Source organism: Daktulosphaira vitifoliae, unplaced genomic scaffold (assembly GCF_025091365.1).
Source record: "Daktulosphaira vitifoliae isolate Bord-2020 unplaced genomic scaffold, ASM2509136v1 Scaffold_5, whole genome shotgun sequence".
Classification (NCBI taxonomy): domain Eukaryota; kingdom Metazoa; phylum Arthropoda; class Insecta; order Hemiptera; family Phylloxeridae; genus Daktulosphaira; species Daktulosphaira vitifoliae.
The window spans coordinates 22,490,477-22,510,746 of record NW_026099576.1 but is presented as its reverse complement, the minus strand read 5'-3'; the positions used below and the strand labels follow the sequence as shown (position 1 = coordinate 22,510,746).

Here is a 20,270-nt window from a genome sequence, read left to right as displayed (position 1 = left end):
CAATATTGTATTTATTTTGTGAGCAATCCAATGATTTATGATACACCGATCACTCTGTATACATCCATTTTTCAATAAACTTGGTGTTCTCTGAAATGAAGTTCAATTTTAATTAATGTTAGTTACAAGTAATCCATTTTTATTATACATTTATAATAAAAGACAAATTGTGTGGTTAATGTTAAAAGATTTACTCTGTATAAAATAAATATACGAATTTCACATATTTAGACGCTGAGATATAATTGAGTTTGCATCATCCAAACCGAGTAAGTATCATCATTCAATTAAGTGAAATTGCATTGTCCTTATTACTAGTATTAATAATCAATTTCTATACTGGATTGGTTTTATTATTGACTAGTTTGTAACTAATTAATAGTTAATTATTCAACAGCCACTCCAAGAATTATTCAGTGTCGTGTTAAAGGAGTTTTTCAATTGATTTTTTTGACACATTTCAAAAGCTATACAGAAATAATGGATTAATTCAAACATTTTTGTTATGATACAAAAACAAATTAGGTAAGTACAAATATTATTTCATAATTTTAAATCAAAAACGACTTTACGTAATAAATCCTCAAAGAAGAATTGAAAGTTGTATAATTGTTATATTTGAAGTTTATTACATGCAAGAAAAACTTTTTATACATGTATATTCTGATAATAATGTTAATACATTATAAAAAACTATCTAAACATCAAGAAATATAATTGATGGATTTATTTGAGATGGATCTGAAAACAAAATAAGCTTTATTTTCTCTTTCAACTTCTAAAGTGAATATTAGAAATAAAATTTTTTCTTTTTAAGGCATATGGGATTAAATAAAAAAAACCCAGCACAGGGGGATCGCGGCACAGTAGTGACGTGGCATAGANAAAAACCCAGCACAGGGGGATCGCGGCACAGTAATGACGTGGCATAGTTGGATCAAGTATAATGATATCTGACAGTGATTAAAATCACTATAAAAAAAAACGCTTCGATGCATATCTTTAGATAGTGTTTAATTTTAAAAAATTAATGGATTATACCAAAAGCAACATGATCTGCTAGTTCGTTATTAATATCCTGATTCAGATAAAGTATGTCGAATGAAAAAGAGATTATTAAAAAATATTATTTCTCATAAAAAAATTATGTTGATCCATACACTTTTCAATAAGTTATATCATTATAAAGTTAAAAATGTAAAAATAAAATCGAGAATTTTCACACAAAAATAGCATTCGGTAGCCATTTTCACCGTGAAGATAAAATAAAGTCCGAAATTTTTTTTTTGCTTAATAAAGAACATTACAATAGCTTTAATTTAAGATATATATATAAAAGTGTCAGACCTTCCGGAACATTTTCAAAAGTTAATTTTTTGTGAAAAGTTGTCATTTACCTTCCATCTTCAACATTGGTTAGAACTATAGAAAATGGAACACAATTAATTACTTTATCTTAATACATAGTATATAATACATATATTATACAGTGCGATTAATTAAGTATATTACCTCTTTCATCCGTTAAAAAATGAGTATTCGTAAAAATGTATAGACTAAAATTTAATTGATTTTTATAAATGATTGTAATTATCAAAATAAATATAAGAAACAATTTATCCTAAAGATGACTTTCAAAAGTTAAATGGGCCGCTTTATTTTATTACTAACGCGAATTTGATTATTCCTTTTTGAGTTGATATAATTATACGAGAGTGAAGTGCGGGTACCACTACAACCAGGGCATTTTTGGAATATTTTTAAATGATTCTAAGTCTGTCTATAATTTTTGGGTGGTTGACTGATTGTCACAAACGAAGATTTGTGACAATTCAATTCCATGATTTTAGTATAATGAAAAAGACAAGAAGATTTCTTCTTCTACGCGAAAAACTTGTAGACGATTTATTTTTTAATTTTGAAATTAAAAATGGAAAATTTTATAAATAGAAAAATTTACCAATAACTTAACTTTAATGGCATAAACAATAGTTTTGCTAGTATGGAGACTGAAATACAGAATATTGTAAATACGAAAATAAAAATAAAAAACATTGTTTTATCGGTGTAAATTTATTATAAATGAAATGAACACACTGTTAATAACAACTGCATTCTACGACAAATTGTGACGTGGTTTATTTTACATTACATAGTACGCCATCACTTAATCAAATAGTTCATTTTGCGATTAGGATAAAATTAATTTTTAATTAAACTTAATTGTGTGTCATAAGTATTTTAAAATAACAACTGTGTTTTTCAATAATTACATATTAAATCACTAACTAAGAATGAATTATTACATCTTTGTATTTATCTTAGTTGTCAACGCAACTGATAAAAAGTATGCAATAAACTTTTTAAATTCATTTTTACAAAAAAGCAAGTGGGATGTTTCAATGCAGCATTTGACAGCATTTGACAGACATAGTAGAAATTATCTTACAGTAAATTCACTATTATTTAATGTAGAAAAATGTTTCATAGACCACATCGTCGTTGAAAATAATGTTGAACAAAAACTAAAAGAAACAATATGGCTTATTAATAATGAATATACCATAAGTTTTGCATGGGTCGTGGTTCACTTAAAAGGCTTGCATCACGAATGTCTTATGATGACTTATATTCCAAACGAAGATATTTTTTTCGATCCTTGTGTGAATTTATTAAAATCAAGTATTGAGATTTCCGTCGAACTTATAAAACGTTTTATTAGTGCAATAAATTTCCTAATGAATTTGTTAGACATCGAATCCAACCCGTTTATTTTACAAGAATTAACAGAATTTGTTGAATCGGTAAACAGTGAAATAAATATAGATAATGTGACATGTGTTTCAAATTTAAAGAAAAAGTTTTATCTCTACATGAAAGAGGATCATAATTTCATTAAAATACTCCGAAACTGTAAAATTGGTAACATAAAAGCTTGTTTAAATGATGATTTTTCAGAATATAATAGTTTAAAAGAGTCAAATGATGTAACTTGTGAGTATTTCGAATTTTTAGAAGTACACATTAGAAAAAATATTCAGGAGATGACTACAAAATTGTATACTAATCTAGGCTTTTCTTATAACGAAAATGCAACTTCTTATAATCAGGATTTGGAAGTTGAAAAGTTTAAAAATAAATCATTTCCTTTAACACAAAAGTTTCAAAAATTTTTAGGATATATGTGAATTAAACATATTAGGGTTGGCAATATACGTGCATAGAAAGTTTTATATTATATATGCAATAAAAGTAAAGTATACTAATAATTAATTCCAGAAATATACATGAAAAATTATAAAATAGTATTATGATTAAATAAAAGGTAAATAATATAATTTTTTAAAATTTATTTAATTAATTTAAGAATACCTAAATATTCATTGAAATAATGTTAAAAATAAAAATAAAATGTAACGATTTGTATTTTTAATATGTAAAACGAAAAGTGTTACAAAATGTAGCAATTAAATAAATTATTTTTAACAAAATATGAAATACTTTTAAACACTTAATTTTATTAACCTTAAAATAGAGTTGACCAGTTTTCTTTAAATTAAAAATTGAATGAGATACTGATCAAATTACAATTATTTAGAACAATTTTGTAATAATAATCAGCCTCGTGTATCAATAAGAAAATATACATATCTTATCATAATTTATCACTCTCTAAAATTGTTAAAGTAATATTTTGTTCGTTTCAAACTATTTTTAATAGTTATAATAAAAATTGATAAATCAGTCTTATATCTTATTATTGATCTAAATAAATCATTCTTATAATACTTTGTAACGTAATAAAATTATAAAACGCATAAAGTCACGGGGTAATATATTCAAATTGTGCGCGGCGTGCATTTGTAAATTTAGTGTTACACATATACAAATGTTTAATTATTATATGAATGAATTGTTCCTACCATCTGTTATCCTTACCCTAAATACTGTTATAATCTCTCTCATGTAATAATAAGCCGCCTTGTCACTTTTTAGTCTTCTTCGAAGTTTACCATGTCCGTGTCCGACCAACTTACAACGTCGGACGAAAAAACGTGGATCCATTGTAGGATAGTGCACCACAATGGCATACTAAAACATCTTATTATTATTGTAATATGGTATGTTAATTATTTTTGTATTTTTTTGCACAGTGTGCAAAAGTAAATAAATTTATTGTATTTTATTCTTGTTTAACAGACTATGTGGTCGATATTTTATATAACAGTTAATGACTATTGTAGTAATCGTATTAATTACTATATTTAACTATTTAAAAAAAATTATATAAAACTATTTGTGGCGATCCAACATTCTGGAATGTTCGATCACCTCAACAAGAAGATATACACATATAAGACTGTAGCAGCTTTGTTCTAATAAGTTTTTTTTAGTTGAGATTCAAGTTACGGTTTCTTATCGCGACTTGTTATAACTCTTTTTGTGTACCTTACAGTGTTTTATTATTATCGTACTATTGTTTATTGATAAACGACATTTTGGTTAATTATTGATTTAATTATAATATATTTATTCAAATGAGAATAATAACTAAACTGGAAGTCTTAGGGCCGTAAAAAATCGTATGATATGGTTTTATTGGAAAACAAGTACATTGATACGTCGAATGCATTTTAAAATCAAGCTTTTTCCGAATTGATAATTCTTATATGATATCAATGATAAATATAATTTTTAAGTAATAATTATATTAATTACTTTATGACAATGCATAGTAAAATTATTTATAAAAAGCTTAATCTTGGATACTTGTATTAGATACTATGAATTTTATTTTTTGTAACTTTTATAATATTTTGATAAAAAATTACGATTGTATTGATTAAACGTGAAATATATAAACCAGTATACTTGTTTTAGCTTCGATAAAAAACAGAGAAGGTATTAATTTTACCTTCTCAGTTTTTTATTTTTGTGTCTGGTACCACTTTTTTCAGCTTCTACCGAAATGATTTTTTTTAACGATACGTCAAAAGATCACAAATCGTAAAAATTTCATAATCANGACACGACCGCGGGGTGTCAACGTGTGACAACGCCGTGGCCGTGTCAAATATTCTAAATTTTTGGTTACCTTATTACTGTATAAATCATTTCTAAAAAAACGATTTTGGTTTCATTTGAATTTAACAATGGGTTTTTACAATTATAATTAATTTTATAATACGCTCAATGTGTAGATTTTTTTAAAAACATTTTGATTAATTTTTTAGTTTAAATTAAATTATTAAAATTAATTTAGATCTGCATTTTTCAATTGTAGATACTAGCTATCATAATCTTTATAACTGGGACCTCAAACTTTTCTCTTGTATTTGTTTTTCACTGATAAAAATAAAGAAATAATAGGGGGGAGCCTCTATTTTTGAGCTTAAAACATGTCTTGAAAAATGTATATTACATACTAAGTACTACACTTGGAGCAATAACACTCATTATTAAATCGAAAAAGAACAATATTTTAGAGATGATATTATAATCGTTTTTGGATATATTGTAGTGGTAAAGAGTTATCATTGATTGAAGTATAATAAAAAAGTACATTTTCAAATTCAATTAACAAACTTAATTTTAGGTTCAACTCAAAATGGATATGAGATCGTCTTATAAATATTGCCCTCTTTCAATTTTGTTATAGGTGTTAAAGCTTTAAATGTAATACAGAGTGATTATTTTAGATCTTTTTTGTCGACTAGTGTTGCCACAATCCACTATTTTAAAAATATTTCTTTAAATAATTTCACTAACACGTGCGAACCAATTTTATTATACCGGCTCACAATGTTTGAATTGTTAATACTTTTCAGAATTTTTATTAAACATCGTTCCTGATGACAATATAAATATGAATTTCTTTTATTACTAGCGAATAAAGATATTGTAATGCCAAGCACTTTGATAAGTACTAGTACTAAGCTTTATGTGCTTAGAGTTAGTTAAGCAAAGCTAATTTTATCGTATTTACTGCAGCACTGCTTTTCTTGCGTTGCACAAAATATTTTCAATATTTTGGCTTAGATAATTGTTAAAGAGTGGTGTTGTACTTGGTTTTTTTTAAATGGGTAATAAAAGTAATAAAAAAAAAATAACCCGTCAATTAGTTTTAAAAAGATATAACAAAAATTCAAAATAAGTTTATTATTTATTGATGTAATAGCGGTCACTGTAATTCAATCAGATCAATACTAGGTCGGACATGCGATTTTTCATTGACCGGGAAATATTAGATAGGGGCCTCATTAGGGTGGCCCTTAAAAATCGAATGTCTTTTTTTTTTTTACGCTACCCCTTAATTTTTTTTTAATGGTCAAAAAAATGAGCTGTGCAAAATTTGGGACCGATCCGTTAAGGTTAACCCGTGCCCCCGGGCCTATTAAGTTGAGTCGAAGAGTCAAATTTAATAGAAATAACTGATCTATGTCTCATAACTTTTTTTTCTCTTAACTTAGAATAATAAAAGTAAAACTCAAGTAAAGGAAATTTTACAAGAAATTCAAAAATAATAACTTCAATGTTGTTTTCTCAATAAATAGCCCACAAAAACACTACATACAGTAAAAAACATGTAAAAGTCTTAAAATACGTTATAACTGATTTTGTTGATTTTTAATTATTTATTTTCATTTTATTTTTTGGAAAACGCATATTCGTTTAAAAAAAGATTCTAGAAGTTTAATTTTTTATGCCAAGTACGATAATTATATTAGATTTATTATTTTATGGACAGTTAATTAATGATTAATTACAAACCTAACAGTTTAATTTAATTGTTATTAACAATTTTTAATTTATTTTTTTTTAAATAATAATAACTTTAAAAAAAATATTTTAACAATAATTAAATTATATTATTATAATATATTTTTTGATAATGTACTTTTTTTACAATTAGGAAATTTTTTCCGATAATTACTTACTATTTGTAAAACGTATTGTTTCTGTTCTTCATTTGTAGTTTATATTTAATGTAGTCTTAGATTAATTTAATGCCACTCTAGGCTGTATCATTAATGACTCGTAATTTACTTATAGTATTTAAAGCATTTATGTAACTGTTGTTCGCACTCCAAAATGATGGATCAATTTTCAAAAAATCAGTGTTCAGATTAAATAGTTGTAAATTTGATGGTAACTTACTACCAGTTATTTCGTGGGAATAATTACCAATAATATAAATATTAGTTCGTAATACTTTAAAAGACGCTAAAAGTATTGTACATTTGTGATTAAAACGTATCATTTAATATATAATAATAAACATGTAAAATATATTTAACGTGTTCACAAATTGTCTGCTGCATTTATACGACACAAATTATGTCAGTTGTCGAAAATAACTCAAATATACTTATCTTTAATAATAATATAATTGGTACTATCTTAAAGTAATTCAGTAAACCAAAATTGATATATTGATACGACAAAATGTAATAATACAATCAATTTTGTTAAATTTGTAATTAATCATTAATTAACTGTCCATAAAATAATAAATCTAATATAATTATCGTACTTAGCGTAAAAAATTAAACTTCTAGAATTTTTTTTTAAACGAATATGCGTTTTCCAAAAAATAAAATGAAAATAAATAATTCAAAATCAACAAAATCAGTTATAACGTATTTTAAGACTTTTACATGTTTTTTACTGTATGTAGTGTTTTTGTGGGCTATTTATTGAGAAAACAACATTGAAGTTATTATTTTTGAATTTCCTGTAAAATTTCCTTTACTTGAGTTTTACTTTTATTATTCTAAGTTAAGAGCAAAAAAAGTTATGAGACATAGATCAGTTATTTCTATTAAATTTGACTCTATAACTCAATTTAATAGGCCCGGGGGCACGGGTTAACCTTAACGGATTGGTCCCAAATTTTGCACAGCTCATTTTTTTGACCATTAAAAAAAAATTAAGGGGTAGCGTAAAAAAAAAAAAGACATTCGATTTTTGAGGGCCACCCTAGGCCTCATCTAAAAAATGTTTTGCTTCGCGATTCATCACTATTCCTGTACTCATATTTAATATATTCAACATTTTTTTAGCCTCAATGCGATGCTGAGAAGAAATTATTTGATTATGTGTTTTTTTTTTGTATCTTTCAACAACTTTTTCAGCTCTTATATAATTCAACCTCTTAAACGTTTTAATAATCTTCGCAAATCATAGATTCAACTAAAGGGGCTAAATCACTCCTTCCCAAATAAATCAGATATTATATTAACGGTTTAATAAAAAAAAAATTTAAAAGGGTTTAAATCAAAAATATTAGAATGGGGGTTTATGTTTTCACCCTAACTATTTTCCCATATATTATTTATGCCTCTGTGCATGCACTTTAAATGTACAGAGGGCTGATTAAAATTGTTTATACACTCCAATCATTTAAAAATTAAAGCTTAAAATATATTAATATTTTTTTAATTTGTGAACTAAATAAATATATTCTTCTTCTTCGTAGTTGACGACCTTTAAGACCAAACTGACAAATATATGTCATGCCATCTCTTTCTATCCTTCACTAGAACTCGTCAATCAGCATCCGGTTCAAATCGCTCCAGATCTGTTGACACCTGGTCTTCCCACCTCAACCTTGGTCAACCAAGTGGTCTTTCGCCTTTTGGAGAGCCACATAGTTCTTTCTGAATAAAGGCTCTTTCTTTTCGTCGACTATGTTTGATTTCTAATATAGCTACCTGATCTCCACATGATGCCTGATTCTACATTCTCACGTATTCCTATCTATTCAAGGGTCAAAAATCGACTTCTTAGTATTTGAACTTTTTTTTCAAATACTAAGAGATTTTTCTGTATATTATGAAGCATACAAGTTTCGAATCCATACATCACTACTGGTCTAATAAGTATTCTTCTATACAATTGTACCATTAGGCTTTTAGACAAAATTCTTAATTTAAACAGGTTGTTCAATCCAAAATAACATCTATTGTCTGTATGTATTCTTTATTTTCTCCTAACAACACTAAATCATCCGTGTATGCCAGAAAACCTACCTTTGTTTCACCAATCTGTACTCCACTTTGTTCAAAGATAGTGTTTTGAACCACTTTTTCCAGTGCTAAGTTAAATAAAATGGATGATAATGCATCCCCTTGTCTTTATTTTTGAATTAGATTTGATATAATATAAGTATTCAACTACAAAAGTAAATAATTTTACTTTGTAATTTATTAATTTTTTAACTCTATTTTTGTATGCTACTATCAGTCTATAATATTTTAATTTTTTTGGTAACATGTTGCTATATAAATCATTTCTAAAAAAAATGATTTTTAGTTTCACTTGAATTTAACAATAGATTTTTACTATTGTAATGAGATTTTATAATAATACACTCAATAGAGTAATTTTTTTTACTACTTTTTAATTGCTTGGTTTAGTTAAAGTAAATAATTAAAATTAGTTAAGTTCTGAATATTTCAATTGTAGAATCTCTTTAAAAACAAAAAGTTAATTAGAAATAATTACGATAAATTGAAAAACAATCGTGCTTTTCTGATAAATTTACTGTAAATAGTAATTATAAAATTTCCTGACTTCATATTAATCTTAACAATACCATTTTTTCTATATAATGATGTCAATTTCAAACTTGCAAATTGAGCTAAAAGTTATGGTAATAAATTCATTCTTTTTATAATTATAAACTCACTTTAAAGGAGAAAAAAAGTAGATTAAAAATGATTACTTTTAACATATTAAAAATCAAAATCTATAATAATTTGAAAACAATGAATTATACAAATTATATATTATATTTTTGAATCTAAGAATTACTAAACAGGATATAATTAAGGAAATAGGAGTTGATGTTGCTTTTGTAATTATCCACCAATTTCTTAGAATTAAATACTATCTACAGATTTGCATCGAAGCGTTTCTTATGATAGTGATCATCTATACTTGTTCCAACTATTCCACGTCCATACTGTGCTGCGACCCCACTGTGTTATCATATTTTTAATTCTGAATTTAAAAATAATGATATTATAAATTTATTTAATATTATATTTATTGGAATAAAAAATTGTTAATCTTGTAAGAATTTAGAATGTTATAAATATATATAATCTAATAAAAGTGAAAAAATATTATTATTTTGTCAGTGTTAATTTATTTTAAAAGAACTGAATACACATTAATAACAATTGAACACGTATTAACAATTTATATCGTGGTTTATTTTACATTACATAGTACACCATCACATAATCAGATAGTTAATATTGCGATTAAAAAAAACAGTTTTTTAATTTAAATTAATTACATAATATATATATATATATTTTACAATAAAAACTTTGTTTTTATTAATTACGTATTAAATCTATTAATAAGAATGAATTATAACATCTTTATATTTATCTTGGTAGTTAACGCAACAAATGAACAGAAAAAATATAATAAAGGCCATGCAGTTAACTTTTTAAATTCATTTTTACAAAAAAGCAAGTGGCACATTAAATCACAGGATTTTGTGTTTGACCATAAAAGTAAGTCTATGATTTTTTTGAAACAACTATTATTAGGTAAAGAAAGTTGTTGTAAAGGTAATATCGTCGATAAAAAAAATGTTAATCAAAAATTAAGAGAAATAATGTTACTTATTAATCATGAGTACACAATAAGCTTAACATGGATCGTGAATCACGTAAGATACATTGCTTATTATTGTACAGATATAAAAGAATATGATATGTCAGTAGAAGATCAAAATCGTTACGCGCATTGTGTGACTTTATTATTACCAAATATTGAGGATTCTAAAAAACTCATTACACGTTTTATTAGTGCAATAAATTTCCTAATGAATTTGTTAAATATCAAAACTAACCCATTTATTTTAAACGAATTAATAAAATTTGTTGTTTTGATAAGCAGAGAAAGAAATGATAATGACAATTTTTATGTGGACAAAATTTTTAGTAAGTTCAATGACGAGTACGGCTGGATTAATTCTGATTTAAACATAATTCTTGGATATTATGGTATTGATCGCAACTATATTAGTATAAATAATTGTGATGAAGCTCGTATTTTATATATAAATAGTAATGATTTACCTGATACGTTTGAAATGTATGAATTTTTAGAAGTTAACTTAAGAGAAGGTATTAAAGATATGAATAAAACATTGTATATTAATCTGGGCTTTTTTTATGACGAAATAAATAATGAAACTTCTTATGTTCATGAATGGGATATTGAAATGAGAAAAAAAAGCTTATTTTGTTTTTAACTGTTAAATTGTTAGAGACACTGTGTCAACAAACGACTTTTAATATATGTGAGATAAAAAAATAAAATAAATGTATAAATTATATTTATATTTAGTTAGTTTTTTATATTGTAACAACATTTTTATAAGGATAAATGAATAATACAAAAAGAAAACACGTATTTTGTAGTAGTGCAAAAAGGAGTGTGTTTAATGATTGTATATGACCAAGTTTGGGTGTGTTAGGGGATTTGTCAATTGGTGAACAACGAGGTTCTATCGGGATTGTATAGTCCGATGGTTTAGAACAATAAAGTTAATTAAATATAAAATTACTAATATAAGTTCCTCTATGAAAGATATTATAAATAACCCAACTGGTAGGTACCTGTATTAATACACTAGGCAACGAAGAGATAGTGGCCATCTCACGAATACAAAGTAATGTGATTATGTATAAGGTACGAATTTGTCAGTAATAATTAATTGAAGTTTAAAGATTTATATAAATATTTGATCGTTTTATCGTTCTTTACTCAGATTATATACTCTAAATAATTGAGTTGTAAAATAATATAAGTATTGACTCTTATTGATTTGAAATCTTACATGATAAAATTTTTTTGTTCTCATAATAACTTCTAATGGTATCAAGTAATAACAAAATAACACAAATTCAATTTTTTATATCATAAATTAACACGTATTGATGTCGAAAGCGCGATTAACATAACAACCAACAGAAGAGAACAGGGCCCTCGAATGGGACAGACTCCTTTAAGGCCTCAGCTTTTTATTGTATTTTGTATCCTCGAACAATCATTATTGTCTCATTCTTGTAATGTTATTGTTTATTGATAAGTAAACATAAAATATATAAATTAATACATGTGAATAATATAAAAATAATTGTGATATTTTATATAACATTAATATAATTTGTTTATACATTTAAGATTAGGGTTGATACATTGTGTTTTATAACTAAGATTAGAGTTAAAATAGCTGATAAGTATTGTTAAGGTGGGGGTGACAAGTAGTATGCCGCTTATCCAAGCACTTATAGTCTCTGGTGAAAGAATGAGTGGACTGTATATTAAGGAACTTCTGATTACTCATATACCACACCAAAAATGGGAGGAAATGCCTACACTAGATTGGGGAATGTGAGTAACAAGCAACAATTTTAAACTTAACTACTATTAATAATAAATCAAATAATATAAATGCGGTTTACAGAACTGTATTAAAAATAAACAAAAATAAATAAATAATTAGTTGCAATAGTATATAAAGAAATTATCACCTTAGTACACTAAAATAAATTAGTAAAATTGTCACTTTGGCAAAATTATTATAAATATACAATATCAAAACAAATATGTATAAAATATATGTTTTCAATAAATAATTGATCTCACCTGTTTGGCATAACAATAAATATTTAAATAATTCAACTTAATAATAATAAATGTATGTAAAACATATTTCTTTCAATCTACTATAATGAACACTAATAAAAATCTTCACAACTAATAATAAAAATTATCTTTACCTTTTTACTATAAATTCTTTCAGGTATTATATAAACATACAGACAAATAATTTACGAAAATATCAATTGACTAATAAAATTATGGTAAATAATGAAAAATGGACTAGTAAAATATTGTAAACAGAATGATTGCTAACTATGTCTCACGTAATATTTTAAAAAATACAAGGGATATAAACAAATTTTTTTTTTAATCATTATGGATCTTGATGAGGTGTTCCACAAAAAAATTTAAATTTCTACCACCATCCCCTATGCTTACAATTTGTATCAACTTCATATTTTCAAAAGGCAACCCTATTTTTTTTTTACACCATTAGATTTATTAATTACGTATTTATTTATTAATTACTGCATTTTTTCTTCAAATATCATACATTTTAAAGTAGCGTTTCATATTTAAAATTCATAATTTTTTTTTTTTTAACGAACAAAAATATTAAGTAAAATTAAAACTATATTAAAAATATTATTAATTTAAAAAAACTAAAAAATATTAAAAATATTAAACTCAAAAGCCACAAAAAAATTAATGAAAAGTCGCGGATACGTATTTCGGAAACAATGTTACCATTATCAACGCTTATTGTATTGTATTATCAATGCATTATCATCAAGTGATCAATTTTTATTATAGAACAAAAATATATAAAAATAGTATGGGGTTTTCATTTGAAAATAAGTTCTAAGTATAAGTAATGATGATAGAAATTTAACTTTTCTTGTGAAACAGCCCATCAAAGATCCATAATTAAAAAATAAAAGATTTGTTTATAACACTTTCATATTTTTTGTTTACCATTTCGATTTTCGACTTTGAAGCGATAACATTCAAACGTTTTTATACCATTCTGATTTACCAGTTGGGTAGTATTTTTATTTATTTTTAAATGTTTAAGTTTAAATTGTGAATAAAATTCAAGAAATATTTAAATTAAGCTGAAAGAAGCTTCTCAACATTGAAGAAAATTAAACCGTGCTTGAGAAGTACCATATGTGAAGAAAAACTCAATGCTTTGACCATGTTAAGTATTGGAAGTTGTATGATCAACGAAGATAATAGTTTTAATCAATAAATTATAGACGAATTTTGTTGAATGAAAGCAAGAAGAATGGATTTTATGTATAAAGTTGACGATTAAATAAAATAAAATAATTTAGTCATATTATTTGTTTTGTTGACTTTACCTTAAACAAGTATATAATGTTAAAAATAAAATAATTAAAATTGCTGTTACAAGTGACTACGTAACAATATTATTAAATAATTGGGGAGGGAACCTAATGTTCGTAGAACAGTTCGTCACACCTCTATATAAAATTACTACGGGCCGCCACTGATAAATTTAATATGTAAGTAAAAGGAATCACAGAATTTAATTTAGAGTGAAAATCACAAATACCTTAACCTGCTAGACCAAAGTAAAACAATTATTTTATTTTGGTTGGTCCGTGGTGTAGTCAAAACTGTAAAGGTCCAGACAGATCCAATCGCCATTGATACATCGTTGATATATCTTTGTCGGCGTCGACCAGCCGCGCGGTCATTGTTGAACTTTGTACCATGGAAATATCACACGTGTGTTTACACAAGTAAGGTTACGGCTGATAAGAGTTGCGCGGGCTTTAGGGTTTGTGTATCTTTCATGACTGTGGTTCTTAGCGTAACGCTAATTTTTACTCTTTATTAAAAATATTTTAGTTGGTAATAACTTGGTAAGTAGCTTAATATTTTATTTAATTTCATAATATTTTTGATAATTTAATTAAATCATTTAAATTATATATAATTTGATATTTTTGTTTTAAAAATCTGATTATATAGTGCAAGTCAGTCAAATTCCCTTATTAGTACTTCCTAATTTTATCAATTTATTTTCATTTATATACAATGGATTAGTTTTTAAATTATCGTTCTAAAAAAAGGAAGAGGAAAAAAGAGTTTAAGTGTTTTCAGCAATCTTATAGTTCTAGTGCGTTTGAAAAAGTTGAACCTCAATCTACTCTAATAATATTTCTAATGTCACTAATATCTGTTAAGAAACATTTCTGTTGCAGAAGATACATCTGACAAAGAATCTGATGATTTGATTTAAATAATTTTATTACTATTAATGACTTAAATGATCAATTGTCTAGTTGTGATTCTATTACTGAAATAGATAATTTAACCGATTCCTTTCCAACAATAAATTTTGAATTGGCCCAATGGCCTATAAAATATAAAATTTCCCATTCTTCTTTATCTGATCTTTTAAAAATATTTAGGTTTCATAAGTGTTTTTCCAGACTTCCAGTAGATCCTAGGACTTTATTAAATTCTAACCCTATTGATGTTAAAAGTACATGTGAAGTAAAACCCGGTATGTATTACAATTTTGGCCTTCAAAAAGGTATTATTTCTAATTTAACACCTGAAAAATTATTGATAATTAACATGTGATAATTTAACTTATAAAAATAAAATTACAATATTACACTAGATGTTATTTGTTGTAATATACCAGCTAGATATTTTGTCTTAAAAATCAAGTCTCATATGGGATATAATTCTTGTACTCGTTGTGAAATTGAAAGAGAATGAATTGAAAACAAGACATGTTTTCCATATTGTGAACCACATCTTAGACCCTATAAAAGAACTCATTATAGTTACACCAGAAAATTAACTAATGACCATCATCTATTAAATAGTGAAATTTCTATACTGACTGAAATACTTAGGTTTGATATAATCAATAATTTCTCAATAGTTTATATGAAACTTATACATATTGTTAAAAGGTACGCTGAATAAGAAAATTTTAACTTAGATGCACATAAATATGTTACTACTGACAAATTAATATGTCAACATTTATAAGGGCCTCTTATTGAAAATATCACTACTAATCCTCAACTAGTTTAAAATGTTGGTATATTGATACAATTAAGACTTAAGTTATTGTGTTTTCTTGTAAAGACGAACTTATAGATGTGCCACTTATGCACTCAATTTATTCAAAAACCCATAAATATATATAAAATTACAAGAATACATTTTGTTTATATAACACCTATACCATAGTTTATTAGATTATAATAATTCATTATTATAATCAAATAAACTGAACTAAATTATGATGTTTGATTTTAATCAAATTATTTATTATTTCCCAAGCATGTCTTTTAATTTGTTCTTGGTGAACTATTTAATTATGTGGGCAATAGTGTTTTGTTTACCCAAGATAATATGGTGGAATTTGTACCATCATATTGGATAAAAAAAAATAAATGTGACTGGCCTAATAAGGACACATAAAAAAAAAACCCAGCACAGGGGGATCGCGGCACAGTGGTGACGTGGCGTAGTTGGATCAAGTATAATGATATCTGACAGTGATTAAAATCACTATCAAAAATAAACGCTTCGATGCAAATCTTTAGATAGTGTTTAATTTTAAAAAAATTGGTGTTTTATTCCAAAAGCTACTTGATCTGCTGGTTCCTTATTAATATCTCGATTAAGATAAAGNGAAAAAATTTCGAAAATTAGCGATTTTTAAATTTGTAATTTTTTTGGAGGTTTCCCCCATTTACGGGGAACGAGGGAAATTTTTTCAATTTTGAAGGGTAATGTCTTCGACTAGATACGATTTGTGATCTTTTGACGTATCGTTGAAAGAAATCCGTTCGGTGAGAGCTGAAAAAAGTGGTAACAGACAAAAAAAAAAAAACACATCATAGTAAAACCAATACCTTCTCAGCTTCGCATCGAAGCTAAAATAATTGATGTCAATGATATTGAATTTAAATATTTTTAATGTAGAATATTAAAGAGAAATATAGATAATTATGCAGTGGTTTTACAATGTAAATTTAATTTTGAAGAATTAGTTATACATAATTTTATTATTATTTTAAATTGTCATTGTTAAAAAAATACCATTATTTTAACCAACATATGATTATAAATGTTATTTATTATTAATCGTCTTCTACTTCTTCCTCGTCTTAATCCTAACTACTTGGGGTCGGCCACCTTTATCCTAAATTTCCACTTGACACGATTTCCCACATCATCTACGCTCACATTAGTTGTCCTCAAATCGTATTTAATAGCATTCCTCCATCTCTTTTTTTGGTCTTTCTCTACCTCTTCTTCCTTCAACATTCATTTCTATAACGCCAGATGCTTTTCTTCATTTCAACCAACCGCACTTAATTTTGTGTCTTACATCCTCGTCAATACCACCACTATTTTGCACAACTAACCCTAAATACTTAAAACTCTACACCTCTGCAATCACGTCCTCGCCTATGGTCACTGACCTCCTCATTTCACCTACCTCGTGTTCTCCTATGTCGTCAAAGCCGTACTCTATATACTCTGTCTTACTCCTACTTATTCTTAAACCCTTTTCTTCAAGAGCTGATCTCCACACCTCTAACCTTTGATTAATTTCCTCCCTATTTTCTTCTATTAACACTATATCGTCAGCAAACAACATGTACCACGGCACCTCTCCTTTTATTTCTCTAGTAATTTCATCCATCACTATATAAAATAAGTAAGGGCTTAAAGCAGAACCTTGGTGCTCTCCTACTCTTACCCTTAAACCTTCTAATACGCTTTTTACCCTGGTACAAGTGCCATCATACATATCTATCATACATATCATTAATATTATATTAATGTACCTTTCAGGACTCCTTTTATTATTAATGCCCANTTAGGACTCCTTTTCTCATTAATGCCCACTTTAAAACCTCTCTCGGTAGTCTTTCATACGCTTTCTCCAAATCTATAAATACCATACAACATTTTTTCTTTTTTTCCCTAAACTTTTCTATTAGTTGCCTCACACAAAATAATGGCTCCTTTCTTGACCTACCAGGCATAAATCCAAACTGGTTTTTAAATACCGATGTCTCATTTCTTATTCTCTTATATATTACCTTTTCCCAAATTTTCATACTATGACTCATAAGCTTTATTCCTCTATAATTTCCATACTCCTGTATGTCACCTTTACCTTTAAATATCGGCACCACAATACTATTCCTCCATTCATTTGGTATTTTCCCATCTAATAAGATTTTATTTAAAAGTTCCTTCAACCGCCTTATGCCAACATCGTCTAATAATTTCCATACTTCTACTGGCACTTCATCTGGTCCTACTGCTTTATTCTTTTTTTATTGATAGCTTCCCATACCTCTTTCTCGCTAATTAAATCTATCAGTCCCTCATTCCACGAGATATCCTCTAATGTCTCTTTTGGGTACTCCTCATTCAATAATTTTTCAAAGTACTTTTTCCACCTTTTTTTCACATCATTATTACTCGAGAGTACCTTATTATCAACACTTTTTATACACCTTATATAATGATAACCTTTAGACCTTTTCTCTCTTATCTTTGCATGTCTATAGATTTCTTTCTCGCCTTCCTTTGTTCTTAGCCTATCATACCTCTTAAACTTCGCTTTACTTACTGCACACTTGGCATCTTTGCACAAGCGTTTATACTTCATCCAATTTTCTCTCCTTTTGCGCTTCTGCCATACTTTGAATTGATTTTTCTTACTTTCTATGATTTTTTTAATGTCCTCATCCCAAGGTTTGCTTGATTCCTGGCATTCTACTCTTACTCTCACCAACAATCTCCTTTGCAGTATTCTTTACACAACTAGCAAATCTATTCCTTACATCAATTATGTCTTCCTCGATATTCCACACCGTCCTTTCTTTTACCGTCTTTATTAACTCTTTTTCATTTTCCCCTTTTAATTTCCACCACTGGATCTTCGATTTTCCTCCTGTGTTTCTTCTATTTTTGTTTATTCTCTTTCCGGCACGTTTTCTTCGAATATCAATTTTTCGACCATAATTCTGTCACTTTTCCTAGCTACTTCTACTACTCTACTTTTCATCTCTTCATATATTATTGTCCTTACACCATTCTTTGTACTAGACTTATCTAAATATATAATTTTATAACCTTTACCTATTTTCCTTGATTTCTCTTCTTTCCACTTGATTTCCTGCACACAAAAAATGTTAACTATTCTTCTCTTCAATACCCAACCAGTTAATGTTCAAACATTTTAANCTCCTACTAATTCTCTACTTCTATCAGTTAATGTTCAAACATTCTAAGTACCTATTCTTACTTTGTATCTATCTTTCTCCCTTATACACGAGTCCAGCCTAGAGTTAAGTGGTGATGTCCCTACACATGACTGGTGAAACAGCTACTGCACAAGTTGTCCGGCTGGTATCAAACACTTTATTCCTTAGGCCTTCTCCGTTTTTAACTACTTTCTGTTGTCTCCATGGACATCCGAGATGGGACAATCCGCCAAAATTTTGTTCAGGATTCTTCATACTTTTTTGACAAAGATTTTTACGCCGGCTGTCGGCCTGACACAACCTTATTAGTCGCCTCTTACGACTGGCAGAGGGGCCGTGAAAGTATTCTTATGCCCAATCCATAGGGAAAATTATTATTATTATTATTAATAATTTTATTATCATTATTAATAATAAATATATTTATTTATATTATAACAAATATTAATATTAAATTTACATAAAATATTAAAACCCAATATTGTTATGACAGTCTTTTAATTAAATAAAAAAATTTAGCAAAATTTGTTGAAGCTAACTCAAACTTAGAGTAGCGCAGAACACTAGTGATTTACCACAGTCAGAAGAACTACTTACAACCAAAAAAAAAAAGTTCTAAGAAGATTGAAAATCCCCTATTTTTATCAAATGGTAAATATGCTATTTCTATAAATTAATTTTACATGTAATATTCAAGTACATATTTGTTTGTATTGGTATATGTATATATTTTTTATATCCAGAAAAAATCAAGATAAACCAAAGAGAAAGAAACAGAACACTGGTGTAGTATGCCTTAATCAATCATATCTTTTTTTTTTTTTTCTCCGACCGGCATAAGTGTGGACCGCCCTGAAACTACCGTTAGAAATTACTTCAGAGCGGTCCACGCCGTCTCTAAAACTCACACCACCACGTTGTGAATCAGCCTGAAATTAATCAAGCGGTGATTCACAACGTGGTGTGGCCTCCCCCGTTAGCCGGATCACCGAATGGGATCGGTTGCCTGAGTTGCACCACGTGGTGGTGGGGGCAGGACTTTGTGAGGAGGGCTATTAATAATTCACAAAAACATAAAACATGAAACACGAATACCTAATGCGTGGGCCTAAACCAGCGCTTTAGGTCCTCCTGTACCAGGCGGCGTGGCTACCTCTGTCTCAGGCTTTCCGCTTCCTACTTCTTTTCCAAGATGGAATCGGCGAACGCCAGGACGCCTCCTGGCTTCCCAACATCAAGTCCACCATGGACCCGACTCGAAACGTGGATCCTAGTCGAGACTCCAAAGAATCCCGCTCCTGGGCCCACGCCTCACATCGGAAGAGGGTGTGCAGAGCGCTATCA

At 27.4% G+C, this 20,270-nt stretch overlaps 1 protein-coding gene and 1 long non-coding RNA gene across 5 annotated transcripts; one reads left to right on the top strand and one right to left on the bottom strand.

The window, feature by feature from the left end:
- The first annotated feature begins 16 nt into the window (after window positions 1–16).
- Window positions 17–11,362, top strand: LOC126906830 (uncharacterized). Of its 4 annotated transcripts, XR_007704354.1 has the most exons (4): window positions 17–117; window positions 232–269; window positions 398–525; window positions 10,413–11,362. XR_007704354.1 is itself a non-coding variant. In XM_050687719.1 (2 exons), the coding sequence occupies exon 2, from the start codon at window positions 10,541–10,543 to the stop codon at window positions 11,276–11,278; it is 738 nt and encodes a 245-aa protein (XP_050543676.1). In that variant the 5' UTR covers window positions 420–525; window positions 10,413–10,540; the 3' UTR covers window positions 11,279–11,362. The 4 variants fall into 4 exon arrangements, 3 of the variants coding, with proteins under 3 accessions (XP_050543676.1, XP_050543677.1, XP_050543678.1); XM_050687719.1 differs by lacking the exons at window positions 17–117; window positions 232–269 and having other exon boundaries at window positions 420–525; XM_050687720.1 differs by lacking the exons at window positions 17–117; window positions 232–269; window positions 398–525 and adding an exon at window positions 3,860–4,121.
- On the bottom strand, window positions 391–1,733 carry LOC126906838 (uncharacterized). Its single transcript, XR_007704360.1, has 3 exons — window positions 1,513–1,733; window positions 1,348–1,422; window positions 391–467 (listed from the first exon to the last, which is right to left on the bottom strand). It is a non-coding gene; the product is annotated as an uncharacterized LOC126906838 (long non-coding RNA).
- Window positions 11,363–20,270: the final 8,908 nt, after the last annotated feature.

Coding starts and splice junctions, on each gene's coding strand:
- LOC126906830 (XM_050687719.1), top strand. CDS start 10,541: ATGATTTTTTTGAAACAACTATTATTAGGTAAAGAAAGTTGTTGTAAA.